This window comes from Chiloscyllium plagiosum, unplaced genomic scaffold (assembly GCF_037043375.1).
Source record: "Chiloscyllium plagiosum isolate Xiang-an unplaced genomic scaffold, Cpla_swu_hap1 HiC_scaffold_43, whole genome shotgun sequence".
Taxonomy (NCBI): Eukaryota; Metazoa; Chordata; class Chondrichthyes; order Orectolobiformes; family Hemiscylliidae; genus Chiloscyllium; species Chiloscyllium plagiosum.
Window position 1 is genome coordinate 20,497,891 of NW_028270181.1, and position 21,138 is coordinate 20,519,028.

General features: G+C 43.7%; 1 protein-coding gene across 1 annotated transcript in view; it reads left to right on the forward strand.

Moving 5' to 3' along the window:
- Nucleotides 1-11,704: 11,704 nt before the first annotated feature.
- drgx (dorsal root ganglia homeobox) overlaps nt 11,705-21,138 on the forward strand; it is a 12,604-nt gene continuing 3,170 nt past the window's right edge. The window contains exons 1-6 of the mRNA XM_043678838.2: nt 11,705-11,830; nt 11,978-12,043; nt 13,268-13,368; nt 14,404-14,505; nt 16,484-16,656; nt 16,768-16,880. Coding sequence (XP_043534773.1) covers nt 11,986-12,043; nt 13,268-13,368; nt 14,404-14,505; nt 16,484-16,656; nt 16,768-16,880 — 547 coding nt within the window. The 5' untranslated portion in view covers nt 11,705-11,830; nt 11,978-11,985. The remainder of the gene's footprint in view (nt 11,831-11,977; nt 12,044-13,267; nt 13,369-14,403; nt 14,506-16,483; nt 16,657-16,767; nt 16,881-21,138) is intronic.

Consider the following 21,138-nt stretch of genomic DNA (forward strand, 5'->3'; position numbering starts at 1 on the left):
TACCTCATTGCACGGATGATGAACAATTATTGAAAAAGAAATTAAATAATTCTCATCTTTGATATCTGTTGCATGTTATAGATATATCATGGGAGGATGGAATCACAGGTAGAGGAGCCCTCTCAAAGGCAGAGCTCCCATGCTTGTTGTGACATCCACAGAATGGAAATAGTTCCAAACCCAAGGGCTTTCTGTGTAGTAAGGTAGCTGGAACCAGACACCACTGGGGCACCCAAGAGTCTACTTCAAAAATGTTTGCATGATGGTCGTAGAGATTGATTATTACACTTGGAAGTCAAAAAAGGACTCAGCTCCTGGGGGCTGGCAGGTACAATCATGATGATCAGCAGTGTGATTAATTACCGTCAATTATAGCCAACCCACCTGTCCCCAACCTGTGAGTCAACCTGTCTTAAGATGGAAATGGCAACAAATGCTTCTGACCATCATTATCAGTGGTGTCAATGCCTCTCTGACAGCCACCGCTTAGATTTAAGGAAAAATAAATTACATAATGCATTTGTCATGCTTGGGGCAAAATATACTCCTGTGTGAACTTAGAAGCTTTCCGAAGACCTATCAAGGATGTGTGTGGTTTGATGTACTGCAGTGGTAGGCAGCGCTGAGTCCTGTGAAAACAACTGTTTCAGCAATTAGCCACTAATTACCTGGTGCACATTTTTCCATTTTTAGTCACTTCCCTTCAGCACCATACTGCCTTACACTTGTGGCAGAAACATAAACATGTACAAGTGAGACACTTCTTTCTACAGTTCCCAACATAAATAAGTTAGGCAGTTGCAGGAATTCTTCCATTACTTGAAACGGATGAACTATAATTTTATCCCGCCAAGGAAACCATAATTTAAATCTTCAACAGGTTATTAAGATTCTAAGCTGGACTCCAGTAATATGATTTATAGCTTACAGTTAGATTGTTTCTGGCATTGTCCCTACAGTTAAATATTCAGGCCAGGGTCCATTCATTTAAAATGGCAGGCAACGTACTATAGGTCCTCCTGGATACAGCTCCGTGCTTGATTGAGTCATCTTCATTGCCACACCCATCCACCTTAGAGTAAATTCGCCACAGTCCTGCCAGACCATCAGGGTGCTCTGTCATTACAGAGATAGAGGGGGATGACTGGTGGTGTTTTACACTCAGGATCACTACTTCTCAGATGAGGGGAGAGTCCATCTTGGAAACGTCAGCCAGTAGAGGAATTGAAATTGCCCTGTTGGTGTCACTCCACATCGCAGACCAGCCATCCAGCCAACAGAGCTAGCCAACCCCTCCTTGAAGTAATTCTTCCAACAAACTGCTATAGTGGGTCTTGTGCAGAAGCAGACCCTTGTCATATGTGACATTGCCAAAACCTTAATGTCACGGAAGAGTGGAAGTATCCTCCTTTAATATACCACACTATGAAGGTCAAACACCCTACCTCTTACCAAGCCATATATATAAAACATGTTCTGAAAGGATTGTTTGCATCTCTTATTTTAATCCCCAGTTGAATGAGCCTGGATTTATTGCTTATTTCTATATCTTGTTGTGATTTATTGTTTCCATGCAGGACTCTATTTGAAAATAAAGTTGAATTGAATAGTCTGATGTTTTTTTCCTCCTGAAGGACACACAAAGGCATGGTGAGCATCTCAGTGATCAGCAAGGTTCAATACCATGATGCGATCTTACTTTGTAATTCTGTCCCACAAATCTCATATACATTGTAGTGCAGAAGCCTTATTTGCCAGGAGCAATAAACAGAAGAAGCCCCAGGAATAACCTATTAAACTGAAACCCCAAATTTAAACTGTAAAAGTATTCAGCTGTTGGGTTGCACAGTGCAGCCAACAGTCACATCCCAGTTTCTGGAATGCAATATACAAAATCAGATTAACATCTATTAGCATCTCTACATTTTCTTATTCTAATGAGAAGTCAGAGAGTGAAACCTTAACTTTGTTGCTCTCTACAGATGCTGCCAGACTTGCTGAGTATTCACAGCACTATCCAGCAACACATTTTCAGCTCTTAGCTGTTTACATAGTCAATGTTAAATCTCTTGCAAAGTTACTTCGCAAAATTGTGATTCACTACTCGCACAGAATCTCAATTCCCTATTTCTGAGATGCTAAGGTTGGGCCAGCACAGATGGCCCAATGCTTGCTTTCCATTAAAACGAGGACCAGCTAAAAGCATGCTTGCCATTTGCAAATTGTTTAGGTGCAATTTCTGTCAAGACTAATGAAACTGTTTTGGGAGAAAATTGATGTGAGTTGACCTGATTGAGCAGACTTCAGATGCTCTGGCATTAGTACTCATAGACCCCTACAGTGTGGAAGCAGGCCATTCTGCCCATCGAGTCAACGTTGATCCTCCAAAGAACATCCCACCCAGACCCACGTCACTAGCCTATCCCTGTAACCCTGCTATTCCCAGCTAACCCACCTAGCCAGCACACTCCTGAACTCTATGGGTAAAATAGCATGGCCAATCCATCTAACCTGCACATCTTTGGATTATGGGAGGAAAATGAAGCACCCAGCAGAAACAGGGAGAATGTGCAAACTCTACACAGACAGTCACCCAAGGGTGGAATTGAACCTGTGGCCCTGGTGCTATAAGGCAGCAGTGCTAACCACTGAGCCACTGTACCACCTTCTCCTCAGGTTATTCATTCACAGGATGAAGGCGCCAGCAATTATTGCCCATCTCTAATTGCCCAGAGGGCAGTTAGTGGTCAACTACATTGCTGTGGATCTGGAGTCACATGTAGGCCAGACCAGGTAAAGATGGCAGTTTCTCTCCCCAAAGGACATTAGTGAACCAAATGGGTTTATCCAACAGTCTATTCTTGGTCATCATTGGACTCTTAATTCCAGATTTTTACTCAATTCAAATTCTATCATTTCAAACCAATTCAAACTCAGATCTCCAGAAAATTACTTGGGTTTTTGGATTAACAGGCCGGCAGTAATGCCACTAGGCCATCACCTCCCCAAAAATCCAATTCAGTTGTAAAGTTAATTTGAAAACAAAACTCAAAAGAACTGCAGATGCTGAAAAAAAATGGTATTTCTGGAAAAGCTCAGCAGGTCAGGCAGCTTATGTGGAAAAAAAAGAGTTAATGTTTTGGATCCAGTGATCCTTCTCCAAAACTGAGCAGTTAATTTGATCCTGTTAGTCATTAAAATTGTTGAACTTTGACCTCATGTTTAAAATTCGTTCACAGGATATGGACAGGATATTGATAGCTGGAATACTTATTGCCTATCCCTAATTACCCAGTGACCACTTAACAGTCAACCACATTGCTGAATCACATGTAGACCAGACAAGGTAAAGGCAACATGTTTCCTTCCCTTAAGGACATTAGTGAAGCAGACAGGATTTTCCCCAGCAATTTGTCATTGTTTCATGATCATAATTAGATTCTCAATTCCAAATTATTATTGAATTCAAATTCCACCATTTGCCATGGCAGGATTCAAACCAGAACATGATCTGATTCTGTGGATTAATGATCTAGCAATGATATTATCAAGCCCTTGACCCCTGTTGTAATTCTACCCCATATTCTGGCATTTATTAGACTTGTCACCTTTGAGTCCCACCAGAATTGTGCCTGTAATTTACATGGTAGGCTAATGATAACGTCAATAGTCTAATGTTCAAGGTATCTAGGCTAACACATTGACCATACTGATGAAAACCCTATCAGGCAACTAATGAAATTTACATTCAATTCATAAAATTCTAGAACAAAAATATTGGAGTGATATGGATTGTCAAAAAGATCCATCTATTTCATTCGGGTCCTTTAGGGAAGGGAATCTGTCATCCTTACTTGGTCTGGCCTACATGGGACTCCAGACTCCAGTATGTTGTAAAGAGGTGCATTGGAGATTTCCTGCTCTGAAGCAGAAATGGGACACAACATTAAAATATTGCCCTGTCCAGCCTCAGGAAAATGTCTCTGAAATGTTTTCTGTGCAATTAATATCTTTTTATATTAATAATTAATATATTTTGATATTAATATAATTTGATATTAATTAGTATCCTTACCTGTTCTTGCCTACATGGGACTCTAGACTCCAGTATGTTGTAAAGACCAGCAATGTGCTTGACTGTTAATTGCCATCTGAAATGGCTTGGGGAGATCAATCAGTTCAAGGGGATTTGGGACAGGGTAACAAATGACAGTTCCTGTGAAAGAACAAAGGGAAAAAAAAAACACTAAGGATGATTTTATTGTTGTCTTAGGGTGAAATGAAGAAGATCCAAACATTATGAAAAAATTCTCAAGCATTATTTATTTTTGAAGTGCTGGAGTGAGGCGGGCGGGTTGGGGATTGATACTTATCCATCTCTGATCCCTTCTAGCAGGCGCTGCCAAATGTAAAAACAAAGCTGGACTGGTCATTCGCCTCAATGTGATCTGTGAAGTCTTGCTGTGCTGTTCAAGAGTACAGTGATTCAAAAGATATTATTTGCACGCGAAAAGTTTCGGAGACGCCGGAGAGGACAATATTTTAATGTCGAGTCCCATTTCTGCTTCAGAACAGGAAATCTCCAAGGCAGATCTTTACAATATACTCCCAAGTCATTTGGCAACAGTAAACATTTATGTGTAGTCATCCCCTTGTTTCATCGCTCAAAGCCTAAACGTCAATGAAAATCTCTGACACAATGTTTGAAATACCCTGTCAATGAGGTATGCCGTGCACAAGAGGCACGGTAGTGAGCTCTCAAGAAAACAGACCTTAATGCAGAACAGCGCACTCGACACAATGGAAGTAACCAGTCCATTTTAACTCACACTCCATTTGCTTAACTCAAAGAGCGAACTATCAAATGATCTTTTTAAACTAGGCATGAAAACAATGGATAGAAACAACGGTTTTACGTGGCCCTTGTGAGTTCTGAATAAAATTCTGAGGAAGGGTCACTCGACCCGGAATGTTAACTCTGACTTCTCTCCACACAGGCTGCTGAGCTTTTTCAGCAATTTCTGTTTTTTTTTTGCTTCGAGGTTCTGAATGAGGCAGATTGGACCTGATTTGGAGGTGCCGGTGTTGGACTGGGGTGTGCAAAATGTAAAAATCACACAACACCAGGTGGAAGGACAAGCTTTCGGAGCGCTGCGTTCGGAAAGCTAGTGCTTCCATAAAAAACCCTGTCGGACTATAACCTGGTGTGTGATTTTTAATATTGGACCTGCACAGTTTAAACCGATTTCTCTCTCCACTGCTGCTGCCAGACCTGCAGAGTTTCGCCAGCATTTCCTGTTTTTATTCTATAAAGGAGTTGGATGATGAATAAACCTTTAACTTCAATTCCCCAATGTTAGCCGTTAAACAGTTCTTCATGCAATTCGACATGGTGCTCTGTATGACTTTGATGTTATTGGAAGGTAGATGCTCATGTTGCTTTTGCACAATGCAATACCGATGGAAATGCCTTTCGGTAATTAGGAGCCCATTTGCACTTCACGTGGCAATGAGTTCAACTTGGAAATATGTACAGCAACTCAGGAGGGTGAAAGAGAACCGAGAATTGGATGCAACGCGTCTTCCCTGCACTGAGACCCCAACTTCTATGGTTATTCTCGGACAAACGTGTTTTTGAATGTTTTACTAAAACACAACCTTCACCACAAATGTCGATTATGGGGGACTCAAACACGACACGCCAAAGGCTGCTCAATTTCTTTCACTAACTCGCTCCAGCGGCTGTTTGAAATGAGAAGCATTTTGTTGTCCCCGGGCTGGGGGTTAGTCAATGTTGTGGCTGTTTGGATTACTCCAAATTGACCTCAGTGTTGTCAAACCAGACTGCCTCACTTCCCAGACACTTTCAGAAGATCGGTGATGTCATTACTAATAGTGTTCTGTCAGTTTGCCAGTTGGTTCACTGCCGTTTCTCTCTCTCCCCCCGCCCCCCCCCCCCCCCCGCCCCCCCCCCCCCATCCATCCCACCAGCTGAATCGCAGTTGACATGCTGTACACACTCAGCTCTTTATTCAGAGGAACAGGTCTAGGTCTTTCAACCCCTATTCTAGATCATGGCTGATCACATCCCTGCAAAGCCATTATCTCCATACCATCATCCCTATCATGGGGGTTACAGAGTTCTACAGCACCCTTTGGCCCATTGAGTGGCTCAGTCGTTGGCACTGCTGCCTCGCAGCGCTGGGGAGCCGGGCTCGCTTCCACCCTCCGGTCTGTGTGGCGTTCTCCCCGTGTCTGCGTGGGTTTGCTCCGGTTTTCCGCCCATAGTCTAAATGTGGCCATGCTAAATTGCCCATCGGGTCCAGAGGTGTGTGGGTTAGCCATGCAGGGTGAAAGGGATGGGGTGGGATGCTCATCAGAGGGTCGGTGTGGACTCGATGGACCGAATGACCTGCTTTCACGCTGCAGGGATTGTATAATTCTGCTCCGGTCAAAAAATAAAACAAGCACTTAACTATTCCGCTCCCATTTTCCTGCAGCAGCCTTTTGTGACAAGCGCGTCTAAATATTTCTTCAATGTGTTGAAGGTTTCTGCTTCTCCCCCCTTACAGACAGTGAGTTCCAGCTTCTCACCACGCTCTGGATAAAAAAAAATTATCCTCACATTTCCTCTAAACTTCCTGCCTCTTACCTTAAATCATTGCCCCCTGGTCATTAATCTCTCTAACAAAGGGGGAAAATATTTCTGGGCAAAAGTGGGTACTGGAGATGCTGGAGATCAGAGTCTAGATTAAAGTGGTACTGGAAAAGCACAGCAGGTCTGGCACCATCCGAGGAGCAGGATGAAGGGCTTTTGCCCGAAGTGTCGATTTTCCTGCTCCTCAGATGCTCCCTGTCCTGCTGTGCTTTTCCAGCACCATTCTCATCTAGACTCGGAAAAAAAAATTCCATGCTACTCTATCTGTGCCCCTCATAATTTTATACATTTCAACCATATCCTCTCTCAGTCTTATCCGCTCAAAAGAAAACGACACCAGTCTCCAGAAATTGCTGGAAAAGCTCTGCAGATCTGGCAGCATCTGTGCAGAGAAAGTAGTTTTAATGTTTCTGCGAGTAATGGTCCCTGGACCCGAAAGGTCAACTCAGCTTTATCTTCACAAATGCTACCAGATCTGCTAAGCTTTTCTAACAATTTCAGTTTTTGTTTCTGAATTCCAGAATCCGCACTTCTTTCGGTTTTTAACCAATCTCCAGAAATCTGTCGAATTTCTCTTTTCAGCTCACGGTGCTGTGGGGTTCCCTGGATTCATCAGCCTCTGAGTGAACCAAAAAAATCTCGATTTAGAGGAGCCGGTGGTTGGACTGGGGTAGACAACGTTAAAAATCACACAACACCAGGTTATAGTCCAACAGGTTTATTTGGAAGCACTAGCTTTCAGAGCGCTGCCCCTTCATCGGGTGATGAAAATTATCTTAGTCTTAAACGGTTTGTCCAGTCCCTTCAGATCCGGTCTGACGAGACCACGGAAGCGTTAACTCTGTTTCTGCCTCCACAGAGGCTGCCAGACCTGCTGAGTTTCTCCAGCACTTTTCGTACCTATTAAAAACTTCAGAGTTCCAGCATCCACGATATTTTGCTTGTATTATTCTTGAGCTTTTAAGAAAAAGAGGATATAAAATGCTTATTTAGATTTCATCACATCAGCTAAAGCTTTGTGAATGGAAAATAGTGCTGAAAATGTGTTGCTGGAAAAGCCCTGGAAAATAGTACCGACTTTACTTTGTTTCCAGAGGCTTCAGGTTTGGCTTGAAGATTATTTGCTAAATGGAGAGGGGGAAAGTGAAATAGGTGGAGAGGAGAGGAAATCTATGTTCACTTCAGTGGGTCAGATTTGAAATCCCAGCTCAAGTCTCGCTCATTTGTGTTTAACTTACGCAGACACTAAATCAGCATGATCCTACTGTTACAGCAGCCCAAGGGCACCAATTAATGATTAGGTTAGATTCCCTACAGTGTGGCCCTTCGGCCCAGTAAGTCTACACCGACCCTCCGAAGAGTAACCCACCCAGACCCATCTCCCTCTGACTAATGCATCTAACACTATGGGCGATTTAGCATGGCCAATTCACCTGACCTGCACATCTTTGGACTGTGGGAGGAACCCGGAGCAAACACGGGGAGAATGTGAAAACTCCACACAGACCGAGGGGCCCTGGTGCTGTCAGGCAGCAGTGCTAACCACTGAGCCACCGAGCCGCCCCAAAATTGGCAAAACAGAGTTTGTCAGATTTGTACTAAAAATGGGCACCTGAAGGTTAGAGAACCAAACACGGTAAGGATGGTGTTACGAGACATGTCAGTCACGTTAGAGTCGCAGAGGTTAACTGCACAGCAAAAGAATGACCTTCGGCCCATCGCGTCTGCGCCGGTCAGGGAAAAAAAAATACACCTTACTATTCTAATATGAAACAAAGTGTAGGGGCTTGGAAATCTGAAACAAGAACAGGAATTACTTGGGAAAGCCAGCCGGTCTGGCAGCATCTATGGAGAGAGAAACAGAGTTAACATTTCGAGTCCGGCTGGTCTCGTTCTGTGTTTTTTTTTATGATTAATCATATTTGGTGGATTGGCCATGCTAAGTTGCCCATAGTGTCCAGGGATGTGCAGGGGCGAGGTGGATTAACCACGGGGGATGCAGGATTAAAGGTAGGGGTCGTGGGTCCGGGGGGGGGGGGATGCTCTTCGGAGGACTCGATGAGCCGAATGGCCTGCTTCCACATTGCAGGGATTCTATGATTCTGATCCCATTTGCCAGCATGTCTTTGGACCGATTGAACACACCCGATGGGTTGAATGGCCGGTAGCATTGGAACAGCCCACCCCGAATTTGTGACAGGCCAGAATGAAAATGCCTTCAAAGAATCAGACACCATGACCCATCAATGCATATTGATGGAATCGTTTTGCTATGTCAATGGAACTACCCATTGTTGCGGTTCACAGCGGATGTTTTAAACCTGATGAACTGATTATTCGAGTGGGTGAGGATGTACGCCACTGGGCTTCATCGATGGAGATTCAAGCTTTGAACTGCACGAGGGTAAACACGCTCCTCTATTTACTGTTCCTTAAATAATTGGATAAAGCCGACCGCCCGTGGGACAGGTAGAAGCTGCATTGCAAACGGCAGCCCCGGTTCCTCTAGTAACATCCCCAAGCGGACGCCCCACGTTACTCTGTGTGTGTGTGTGTGTGTGTAGGTGGGGGGGGGGTGGTGAGTGGTACAATGAGCTCTATTCTGTTTTCCAACATCCACAGCTCTTTGGGGTTTGTGTTGAGCCCTATCACAACCTGCACTGACGCTGATGGGAAGGCACCCATTCTGCGGAGCTCCGAGAACGACATGGTGGACGCCCTTTAAGAGACACGTGCACCTTGGGGATCTCCGAGGGCGGAATCCCTGACAGAGGGATTCCCAAAGGCTCGTGGTCACATTCGAACGACTGACATGTTTGGAATCCATTGCAATTCACAGCCGAGCTTCCTCTTCCCCAGCAAGGGCTCCTGAAGATGCAATTTAGCTCCAATACTTCAACTCGGGTGATGATTCGAACTAACAAAAATGGTTTGGTTTTTTTTCTTATAAAATCGGCAACGATTCGAATGCTGGTCTGGGCCAACACGTTTGATCTTCGTTTCAACCAGACATATTTCACCACATTTTACAGCGGTCATATTTTACAAAGTCCCCAGCTGCAGCATGGTTGTGTAGGTAAGTTGGCAGTGGAATGTTCTCCTTAACTGTCCCGTACTGACTAATTCCAACAATCCCAAAGCCACGCTAACTTTCTGAGCGAGGAAAAGCGAGCGGGAGGATTTATTTGCTCAGTTTTAACCGCTGACCCGTGTACCCCAAGCCAATTAACATTGTGAGGCTTCAGGGCACCTAGAATAAAGAGGTTAGATGCAATTAAAGCCAGTCACCTAGACTAATATGCCACTTATGTTGAGGAGGCGTGTAAAAAAAAATAGTTTGTTTTGGAAGCTCTCTTTTCTAAAACAAAATGAATGAAGTATTCCTTAGAACAACTGTGGGAATTGATTGGAATGTTTCTAAAGATCACACAGAACTGTTTCAGTAGCTGTGACTGAACATAAAGATGTTTTTATGAATAAGGTATATTTTAAAAAACATAAATTCCTTAGAACAACTTGAGCATATTATTATACAACACACAACTGATACCCTTTTCTATCGACGCTTGCCTGTTTAAAATTAGTGTTCACAGCCAACACAACATCTTCCAGGACCAATTGCTCATGTTCTGTTTTGTTCTGGTTGCGGATGAGTCTTGTCTCCTTTTCTGCAGGCTGCTTGAGTGTTTGCATTGAATTTCCCGCTGGAGAGAGTGCAGGACCGAGTGAGTGTGTGTTAGATCAGGCCGGGAGCCGGCATGCCCTCTGACCACTGTACATTCCGGGAAAGGAGCGGGGGGGGGGGGGGGGGGAAGGAGTGGATCTCTGTCATTATTATTATTTAATTACCACTTCCAACACCAAACATCATTTTCTTCGTTCGATCGACGGAATTGAGCTGTAAATCACATTAATACTTCTCGTTAAAGAGTCGAGGACTGGTGACCCAATGAACAGCGTGGATGAGGTGAAGATTCACGTACGAATTCTCTGCAGGCCAGTTCTGACCGGCCACTGGATTACTCTTGCCTCACGGTAAGTTGCCAATAGCTCGATACCTCTGTTTTCCTTAAAGCCCACATGGCCAGGACAAGAGGGAGGGGCTGGGGCGAGGCAGGAAGGAAGGGAACCCCTCTCAACAGTTGTCTCTGACTCTGAGCGTCTTGCAGAGGTCATAAAGCAACTTTATTTTCTGCGGTGCATAAATTAATTACACGCATTTAATAACCAAAATATCATTACACTCACCCCCTCCACCACCCTTTAATATCATAAAGGCTTTACGCCAGGGAAACGCTTAATAGGGAAGGGGGTTGTAACAGCCTATTATCCTTGTGTAATGCTATTACAGAACCAATTATGCACCATTATACTTGCTGGGTTTTTTATGTGATTTCCCCATCTCTAAGTTAAAAATCTCAGCCAGTACTTATTTGCAGAAGGTGAGCTGTCTTGTCCCCTCTAATGCGCTTGAGCGAATGTTGATGGATTTTAAAACTCCCCAGTCCATTGTATATGGAGAGAGGGGGAGCAAAATAAATTGCTGGAACCCCCCTCCCCCCTGTTGGGCTGGAAGTCAAAATTTGGGGACGCGACAGTGAGAGAGGGAGTGAGCGAACGCCTGAACTGCTGCTAAAGCCTCACTCACATTGTGGAACAACCCACCGATTTCAAACTGGGAACGGGTGCAATCCGAGCGTGGGATCAGCAACAATATTTCTCCTTTCAAGAGGAGGCGTAGAGACCGGGGAGGGCAACATCAGCAGCAGCGCGGATGTCTGCTCGCGTACCCCGAGAACGAGCGGCAGGATATTTTAAGCAATGTTTTCATTTGGCGCTCCGAAGATGAACGAGAGAGTGGGGGGAGGAAAATTCCGCTCTGCTCAGAGAAAGAGGGAGAGGGAGAGGGGGAGAGAGAGAGAGAGAGAAATGACGTCCTGGACCACGTGCACATTTTGGCAAAACCCAAGGGACCTATCGAAGTTACTCACAGAAGACAACGCTGGAAATAATTAGATTAAGGCCAATTACGCGAGAGATTATAAAAGCAAGTTGCCGAGCGGTTGGGCATGTTAGACAGATAAAGACATTTGGTCAGATGCTTGCTGATGGCTAGGTAATCTCTGCCAGGAACCCTACTCCATCCCAGCTCCGCTATCTGCTCGGTTTCAGGTACAGTTCGCATCTTGTCTTTTTTGTTTCTAGATTGTAGCGGAAGCAGATGTCAAATTGCCTTGTTGTTTTCTCTCTCTCTCTCTCTCTCTGGCGGTCTAAACTTTGCCTCAGAAGCAGCTGACTGGCTCCTGTGTTTTGTTACAGACTCCACAATGTTTTATTTCCACTGTCCACCGCAGTTAGATGGCGAGTGTTACCGGACCAATTCCTGTACGTATGTTTAGATGTAAATTCATTACCTATCCTCCGCCTGATCTCCTGTGTATAGAATGTATGACATATTGCAACACACAGGCACACAATCGCAGACACCCGATTGAGGAACGAAGGCTGACAAAGTCAACACGAAACGCCCCGTAATCTGTTTGATTTTACCTTAGACATTATTCAAACCAGTGTTAACAGGCGATTCCAACTTTTCACATCCCCCCCCCCGTTTTTACGTCGTGATTTGCTGAGCCTGTAACTGTGTCAAACTATATGCAACTACATGCAGTCGAGCACTGGGGAGGTAGCATTTCTGACAGATATAACGTTGGCGGAAAATCGACAGCGGCTGAAGCTTGAATCAGTTTGTTCCCACATCCTATGGATAGATTAGGACAATGTACACGTCCCATCTCGGACCTTATGTTTCGTTATGTGTACCGTTATCATAAGTCTTATTTTAATCTGAAACCATTTGGATATTTTGTGGAATTACTGACACGTTCAACATTGCAATAGGTAAAGTCTATCGCATTGCTCTCCTGTGTTCTGCTGTGTTTTGGTGCTAGGAAAAGCGAGTGGCGGTCCCAGCAGTATATTGCCACCTGCTTCCTCTCTCTGTATATACACACACACACAAAACCCTTTTTTTGCCTGAGGGTTAAAATAGGCTTTTACCATCGCAGATGGTTGGTGTCATCCTTCTTATCAAAGCTTTGGAAAGTGGTCACGCTCCTCCCTTCCCTAAAAGGTCTGCATCAATCTTTTATGCTGTTTTGCAAACAAATTACAAACAAGGGAAGAGGAGTGAGTGGTGTCGGGGGGTGTGGGAATACTCACCCTCTGCCAGCCGGAGACTTGGAAGGTTAAAAACAAGTCCGCAGGCGGCGGACAATCAAATCAAATAGGGGCCAAATAGCCTTGAGGATTGGCTTTGAAATATTCTGGTAAGGGGCTCGAACACTTAGGGCAATGATTTGAACTGGCGCTTTTTTTGGGGGGGGGGGGGGAGGCGGAATTCCAACCTTTGTAAACTCTTGATAATCTCCCTCTTGCTGGAGTTGCCTCCTGAGCTTGTTTGGTGAAGTCCTTCAGGTCGGAGGGCTTTGCTTATTGCTGGGCGAATTTATAATATGCATCTGACCTAAGATTTACTTTCTCTCTCTCTCTCTCGTTGTCCAGGCTTTTTTTAAATAAAAACTTCTCTTTGCATTTTTCCTCCCCCAGTGAGTTCCGGCGGGTTTGGCGGACACAGTACCAGCGATTTTGACGACGGTTTCTTACGCCGAAAGCAGCGCCGAAACAGGACGACATTTACCCTCCAGCAGGTCTGTCCTGCTCCCTGAGGGGCAAACAATGCTTAAAACTGACTGCCAAACTCCGGGAGAACATTAGGGCTCATTTCCCCAACCCCAGTACAAATTAACACCCCCCCATTTTTTGAACGGAGTGAAGGGCGTTGTGTGGGACTGAATTTTTTTTCTTAAAAGCCAGCCTTCTTCCACCGGGAGTTTTGATTTTGTTTTCTCCAGATTCCTGCCTGCAACCAATCGGATATAACTGGCAGCCAAATCTGGCAAAGTGTGGATTTGATGAGATTTCACCTCAAACACAGCAAACTCTGAATGACCAGGCCATTGGAAATGGAAATTAAAATAAAAGCAAGCTGGTCAGAGAGAGAGAAATATAAAACAAACCCTCAGCCGCTCGACCAGCTCCACAGATGCCTTTCCGTTTCTTCGCAGCTTTTGCGTTTCTGCGGAAACTTCCAATCCCAACTAAAAACCCAGAGAACTGCGGATGCTGTGAATCAGAAAGACAAACAGAAATTGCTGGGACAGCTCAGCAGGTCTGGCAGCATCTGTGGAGAGAAATCAGAGTTAATGTTTCAGGCCCAGTGACCAGTTCTGAGGATGGGTCTCTCGACCCGAAACATTAACTCTGATTTCTCTGCACAAATGCTGCCAGACTTGCTGAGATTTCCCAACATTTTCTGTTTGTGTTTGTGTTAAAATCACAACTGTTTGCGATGTTGATTGACGACTCCTTTTGGGCTTTTTTTTCAAAGATGAAATTACGCTGTCCTCTCATTTCACATCTCTCTAAATCACTCTCTAAACCACCCTCTCTTTCTCTCTGACCCTTGCTCTGTCACCTTTTCTCTTTCACCTTCTCTCGTTCACCCTCTCTCTCTTCCCCCTTCCCTTTCCCCCCTCTCTCTCATTCACCTCTCTCACTCTCTCTTTCACCCTCCCTCCCCCTCTCCTCCCCCTGTCTCTCACTCTCAGCTCCTCGCCCTCTCTCTCTTTCTCTCCCTCTCTCCCTTTCTCTCTCCCAGACACTCACCCTCTCTCTCTCTCTAGTTAGAAGCTTTAGAGGCCGTTTTTGCACAGACGCATTACCCAGACGTATTCACCAGGGAAGAGCTCGCAATGAAGATAAATCTCACTGAAGCAAGAGTTCAGGTAAATCATCTTTTTAAAAAAAGCTGAGCGTTCAGACTTTACGCCACTGTCAGTGTAAAGTGCATATTTGGCTAGAGATAAAACAAATGAAAGACTATCTGTCATTTATGTGATGCACTTTAATAACGTCAACATAATGTGGAATATTAGATTAGGTTGATTAATCGGTCATTCATAATTAACTAGTGATAATGTTCTACACTAATTTGTCCGTGTCTCTAAGGCACTAAATTACATCAATGCACATCCATTTCCTTGCCTCGGAAAAAAACTTCGAACTACCTTTTAAAATTGGAACCCAAACTGATTTTGAGATTGAACTGAATAAAAGCAGGAAGCTAGACTTGCAAAGTCGAGTTGGCAAGTCTCTTAGCTGCATACATGTGGGCACTCAGGCCTGAATATTGATGCATCAACATCCCCTCCCCTCCTCCCCATTTTAATACGAGACTTGCACACACGTATTTATTAATCTTTCAGATTTGCACAGGGTGAGATCTATGAGCCAACGTAATTGTAAGTATTATAATAGTTTGACTCGAGTCCCCGAGGGTCATGGTGCTATCGTTTAAAACACAATAAATGAAGCGAGATAATGGAATTCATTGCTCTAAATTAGGGATTGTAAACAGATTATTCTTCCTTAAACGGATTAAGGGATCCTGCTTATTAAATCTAGGCATGAAGCGGCGTTCACACGGAGGCGTGTTATTATTTTCGAATGGGATCCTGGTTTAGATATAGTTTGAAGTGCTCACTGAATGTCGCCTGCTCTCCTACTGCTGGGGAAGGAACTGTAAATTAAGATAAATGCAGCAATTAGGGCGCATTCAGGACGGGCGGATCACGACTTCATGCTGGAAGGTGTAAGGGTGAGATAGCAAATTGAGACAATTATTCTGCCAACACACTGCAGCAGAATCTTTTGAATTGTCCTTTTATTCCCTGACCCTTACTGAAGGCAAAAAAAAACTGAAAACAAAAATCACCTCCCCCCCCCCACACACAAATATAAAACGCTGCAAAGATTCAGTAACCCACTAAAATATGATTAATGCGTTAGAAAGCCGAGCCTTAATCGAGGCTGATGTTGTCAAATAATCACTAAATAGGAAATAAACGACTTCATCATGCATGTTACTCAGAAGCAGGCTAACTGTCACCAGAAAGTCATTAAAATATGATAATGAAAAATTGCTCAATTAAATGTTGTTATAGCCAGCGACCTTCATTCAATTACGATGCAAGAACTTGTCTGCATCTGGTCCACACTTAACTGACCCAAGTTTACACGATTATAAAGTCATTAATATCCTTGTGGAGCTAACTGCGATTTCAATCGCCCACATACACGTAGCTGGGGGGTGGGGGAGAGTTCGGGAGTTGTGGAATCCCGGGGCAAAACCGATTGAATTCCAGATTATAAGCCTGATCCCTATTTATTGCATTGTCCCTGAACAGGAAGACACCGTCTTTCCAGGTGTAAGGTGCCGCAATGTGGAAACACAAAACCCCTCGCTCCTGATGGGTTGACCGTTCCAACGAATTTGGGCTGGAGTTCTGAGAGAATGGTTGGGGACGGCAGAAAAAGGTGCAAGAAGCGATGGGACTCGATTCAAATCTTAGCTCAATCAGCTCCGTCAGTGTTATATTGCACTTTCTCAAAAGGCAACGTTTTGGACAAGCGCTTGTCCCCTCCCTTCAAGTCCTGTATTTCCATATAAGAGGAATCTTAAAGGTTAGCCGAGTCCCTGAATAACCCACACCCTTTGCATCAGAAATTACTCCAGATGACCACCACAGAGGGAGAATTCCTGAGTTGAACTGACGGTCCAGTTTAGTTTTTATTTTAAATGTAAAGATGCATTTTTATTTTTACATGCGCCTTCCAGCTCAGCGAGCAAACCTACACCTAGAAGCTCAGTCTGAGCTACGAATCTTCTCAAAGCTGATTTTGTTAAAAGCAATTTTCCGACAGGTTTGGTTCCAAAACCGAAGGGCGAAATGGAGGAAAACGGAGAGGGGCAATTCCGATCAAGAAGGTGGGAAGGAGATTGCAGCCGAGGGTTCGCCGCCCATGAGAAACCTAAATTCCCCCTCTCCCATGGAGCCGACTCGGGGCAAAAAGGAAAACTTGGAAATGCAACAGAAGTAAGAAGGAGGGGAGGCGAATCTGATGTTGGGGAGATGGGGACGGGGGATGCGTTTGGGTAATATGGTCAGCCCGAAAATGGTCCCGTTAATGCTGGGTTTGTCTTTCAGCCTCGGCAGGACTGTAGGCCCTTCGGCCCCTTTCTTCCCCTCCTGCTTGCCCACGACTCTGCTCAACACGGCCACTTACGCCCAAGCTCTGACGCAGGTTGCGACGCTGAAGGGTAAGGTTTAGTTTTTCGTCCCTTTTTTTTGTGTCCAGGTTCATTTCCAGCTACCGGCCGGGGCCCGACTCACTCATCCAGCCCGCTGGAAAACCAAGGGGGTTACCTTACACTTTCATCGAATGAAGCGAACTCGAGGACAAAATAAGAGGCGAGAACAGGCGAAATGGGATCCAAATTTTAACGCAAACAGAAACAAAAACTGAAATTGCTAGAAAAAGTCACGCCTCAATTCTGAGGAAGGGTCCCGGGACCCGAAACGTTAACTTTGGTTTCTCTCCGCAGAGCTGCTGAGCTTTTTCCAGCAATTTCTGTTCGTGGTTCTGATTTTCAGCATCCGCAGTTCTTTCGGTTTTAAATGCTTGTGTCAACAGGGCGGTCAAGGACGTGTGAACTTGCCATTCAATGTTAAAACAGCCCTGCATAGTTCAGCAACCCCCAGCCCCGAATGAACCGTGCTGAGATTCAGCTTTGAGCTGCCCGTCCTCTGTCCTCTATCTTCTGAACCCCACCCCCCCACCCCCCCACCCACCTCACTGTTCTGAAAGACAACTGTTCCCAATGAACACTGAACAAAATACTGCCCAGCTCTCTCTCGTCCATTGAATCTGGGATCTGATGTAACCTTTCACGGCATTAAGTATTTATTTCCACCGGGTGATGTGACACAACGCGGTCTGCTTTTCACATTCCCTCAACTTGTTCAGTAGGACACTCAACGCATGCCTAAACCTCGAGAGGAGTCTCTTCCGACGCTGTTTCGGGGAGATTTGCGCGCAACCAGCATTCAGTAATGACTGAGAAAACAGGCAAGTCCAACCCCGCAGACTAAGAGAGCAGTTAGGCTTCAGGGCAGATTTCTGATAACATTTCCTAATGTAGGAAACGACCCTCTAGCAACCGCCACCCTGTTTCACACGTCAAGACCCAGAAATGTTACCCACTGTAACATTCAATCTCGGTATTAGATTTCCCATCAACGCAGCCTGTATGAACTATCCAAAAGGTGACATTCAGAAACTGTGTGGACTTTTACGGGCGCAGTGTTCCCACTTTGTAATTCTGAGCATCAGCTATCTGTCGCGTTAATATATCAAAATAAGCCCGTGAGACCTGTTACTCAGCCAAACAAAAGTTTGGGGCAGAACAGATTTACTGTCGCACAGTGCGTTCCTCACACGGAAATGCCTTTGGTTCTGGGTTCATCGCGCACCCATCAAGTATATAGAGTCAGTGGCAACCGGTATCATTGAGTGGCTAGTTAGTACTTGTGAAGCTCCTTCCCAGTTTGAACAAGTTTCAGCACCCATTCTCTAATTCAGAATGAATTCTGATAAAGCAAAATGGAGCAGAATTTATAGTTTTAACTCTCGCCATTTAGACAATAAAATTAAAACCCGCGAGAAAAGAGGAAACATTTAAAATATCAAAACAACATCATTAATTGTTCTTGAATTGGAATGAAGAGGTATAATTGTATTTCTATAAACTAAGCATGGCACAAGTAGAAATAGATAATCTTGTGTAAATCATGGTGCCTAGCGCTAGTCCCTTGCTGCAGGCTGAATGAAACCACAATATATATTTTTTTCCTTTGCTAACAAGTTTGATGTTAGCTTCATGTTAACTGCAAGTGACTTGTTTATTGTGTGGAGATGAACTGCAGACTCCGAGTCCCAAGCTACACTAAACTACTAACAGATCCGTAATCTCTCCCAGATGCTGCCACTGGAGAAAGGAGGCACACGTGTAAATGTTTCATGTAACAATGGCATTGTTCTCTGCAATGTCCCATTGTACCTAATGAATAACTTTGTTGTAAGTGTGAAAAAATGTAGCCTCCTCTTTGGTCCATAGACTTGAATAAGACAGGGGGACTGGGCAGAATGTAAATACAAAGCAGTTTTATTCAAAACATCCTGACAAGGTGTTTTGTGTCTTCAAATGTCTCACGTGAGCCACATCTAGCAAGATGCCCAGAGTCTAAATAAAAGCAAATTACCACAGATGTTGGAGATCTGGACTGAAAACAGTGTGCTAAAGAAACACAATAGATCTAGCAGCATCTATGGAGAGAGAAACAGTTAACTGTCAACTCCCAATATGATTAATCTTGAAGCAACGTATGATTGTGATTATGCAAGTTAAATACATGATAATTTGATGCACAGAAGGCTGAAAGTTGGCTTTATATCCAATAGGAGAAAGTGAGGACTGCAGATGGTGGAGATCAGAGCTGAAAATGTGTTGCTGGAAAAGCGCAGCAGGTCAGGCAGCATCCAAGGAACAGGAGAATCGACGTTTCGGGCATAAGCCCTTCTTCAGGCTTATGCCCGAAACGTCGATTCTCCTGTTCCTTGGATGCTGCCTGACCTGCTGCGCTTTTCCAGCAACACAATTTCAGCTCTTTATATCCAATAGTTAAACATAGTGAGCCATAAGGTTAATTTAAGTGTCAATGTTAGATAAATGAAGGCTGTTGTTTTTGGGAGAAGGACCATATTAAGTCTAATGAGAGTCTACTCTACCATTTGAAGATTAGAGAAATAACAGTGCTCAGAGACCCAAATGTATCTCTCAATTTGCAGCACACAAGGAGTGAACACTGAGGACAGTTTTATTTTTGTTAACAATGAGAAACCCAAGTGAAGGGGTAAGTTTGCTTCTGCATCCAAATGAAGAGGAGATTTGATGATAAAATAGCAATATAGCTGACACCAAATATATGGTGCTAATGTGGAATTATCTTTTCAAATTGAGTCTATATTTAATATCAAATAATTCCTCTGCATATCAGCCTTATTAACACTGGACTGCAGCATTCATTTTTGTAAATTGTTTTTTTTTGCTGGAGTCTTCTAGAGATTTGTATTCTGACATCCTCAACTTTTTTGTTGAAACGTTAAATATAGTTTTGATCAAGTTTTAAGATTCTTTCAAATTTGACAATATACAATACTTTAAAGTCTTTTCACCAAGGGTTTCCAATTCCAGTCTGGACCAGTCGACCATCACGTTATTGAGTTGAAGCCCTCCTGTTCCTGTTGACATTATGCAGACTCACTATGAGCTGAGCTGTGTTTCTCCCACACATGCTGCGCAGGTAGCAAGAACTAAGTGCAAATCATGTGTAATTCTTAATGTATAACCTATTAACATTTGGCAACTCACACCTCAACTTGGGTATGACTTTGATGCTCATTCTGATTATTGGCATCATTTCTCCTTCCCTTTATCTTTCCCAATCAGCATTATCATAATACAAAATCCAATGATCCACAGGGAGGACATAAATTAACTGGAGCACAAACATGCTCATTTTGGAATAAGCCATATAATGACTTCTGATTAAATAAAGTAATGATTGTCTAATGAACACAAGAACACAGAGGTATTCAACTGCACTTGGACTATCCTAGTTTTCTGTCTCTGTTTCTATTCAAGGGCCATTGGGTTGCGCTGCATCATGCATTGGGTTTGATAATCTCTCCTGGTAATTACTGCATACATTTGCTTATACTGGGTATGGCAGAAGTGGCTAAGCTGTGGCCATGAATCACATAGCCCCGATCCATTTCTATCTGTTTATATTTCATACTTACTGCTTAGTTCCTTTTGACTATCCTCTAATAGACCCACAGTGGAAAAAAGCTGGGATAATGTGCCACTTAAATTAAATAGTCATTAAAAAATCTGCATTGTGGATGAAAAATAGTTATTAGCACCATGACTTGTAGTGAAGAAAAAATATATTTGCATTTGTTTGGTTTTTTTGACTTTATTCAAAATGTCTCTCAAATTTGACCCAGTTTGGCAGTCCAGGATCTGTTTTAAAACTACTCCCATTCAGGCAGCAAGTTTAACAACTCTTCAGAATGTGGCCAAGAATGCAGTGCCACAGAGTCACTTTGTTTGAACTCAGTGCTAGCATGCAAGCATAGCCTGTCCTAAAACTATCATTGTAAAAACTACTTAATGAGTCAAATCATCATATTATATCATAATCACATAACGCTCCTAATCTTACCTGATGTTAATTTGAAGTTGCTTTTTGATGTGGTAGGCCATGAAATTCTGCTTCAAAGTCTCTCCTCCTCCTTTAACTGACTTAGTGGGACTTCTCATTCCTGTTCAGTTTGTTTCTCTTTATTTCATTGGAGAATTTGCAATGATTTTTCTTATTGATCCTGTACCCTTTTATCCCATATTTTCTTCCAAGGATCTATAGTGGGGTTCTCCCATTTCTCATCAAGATGCA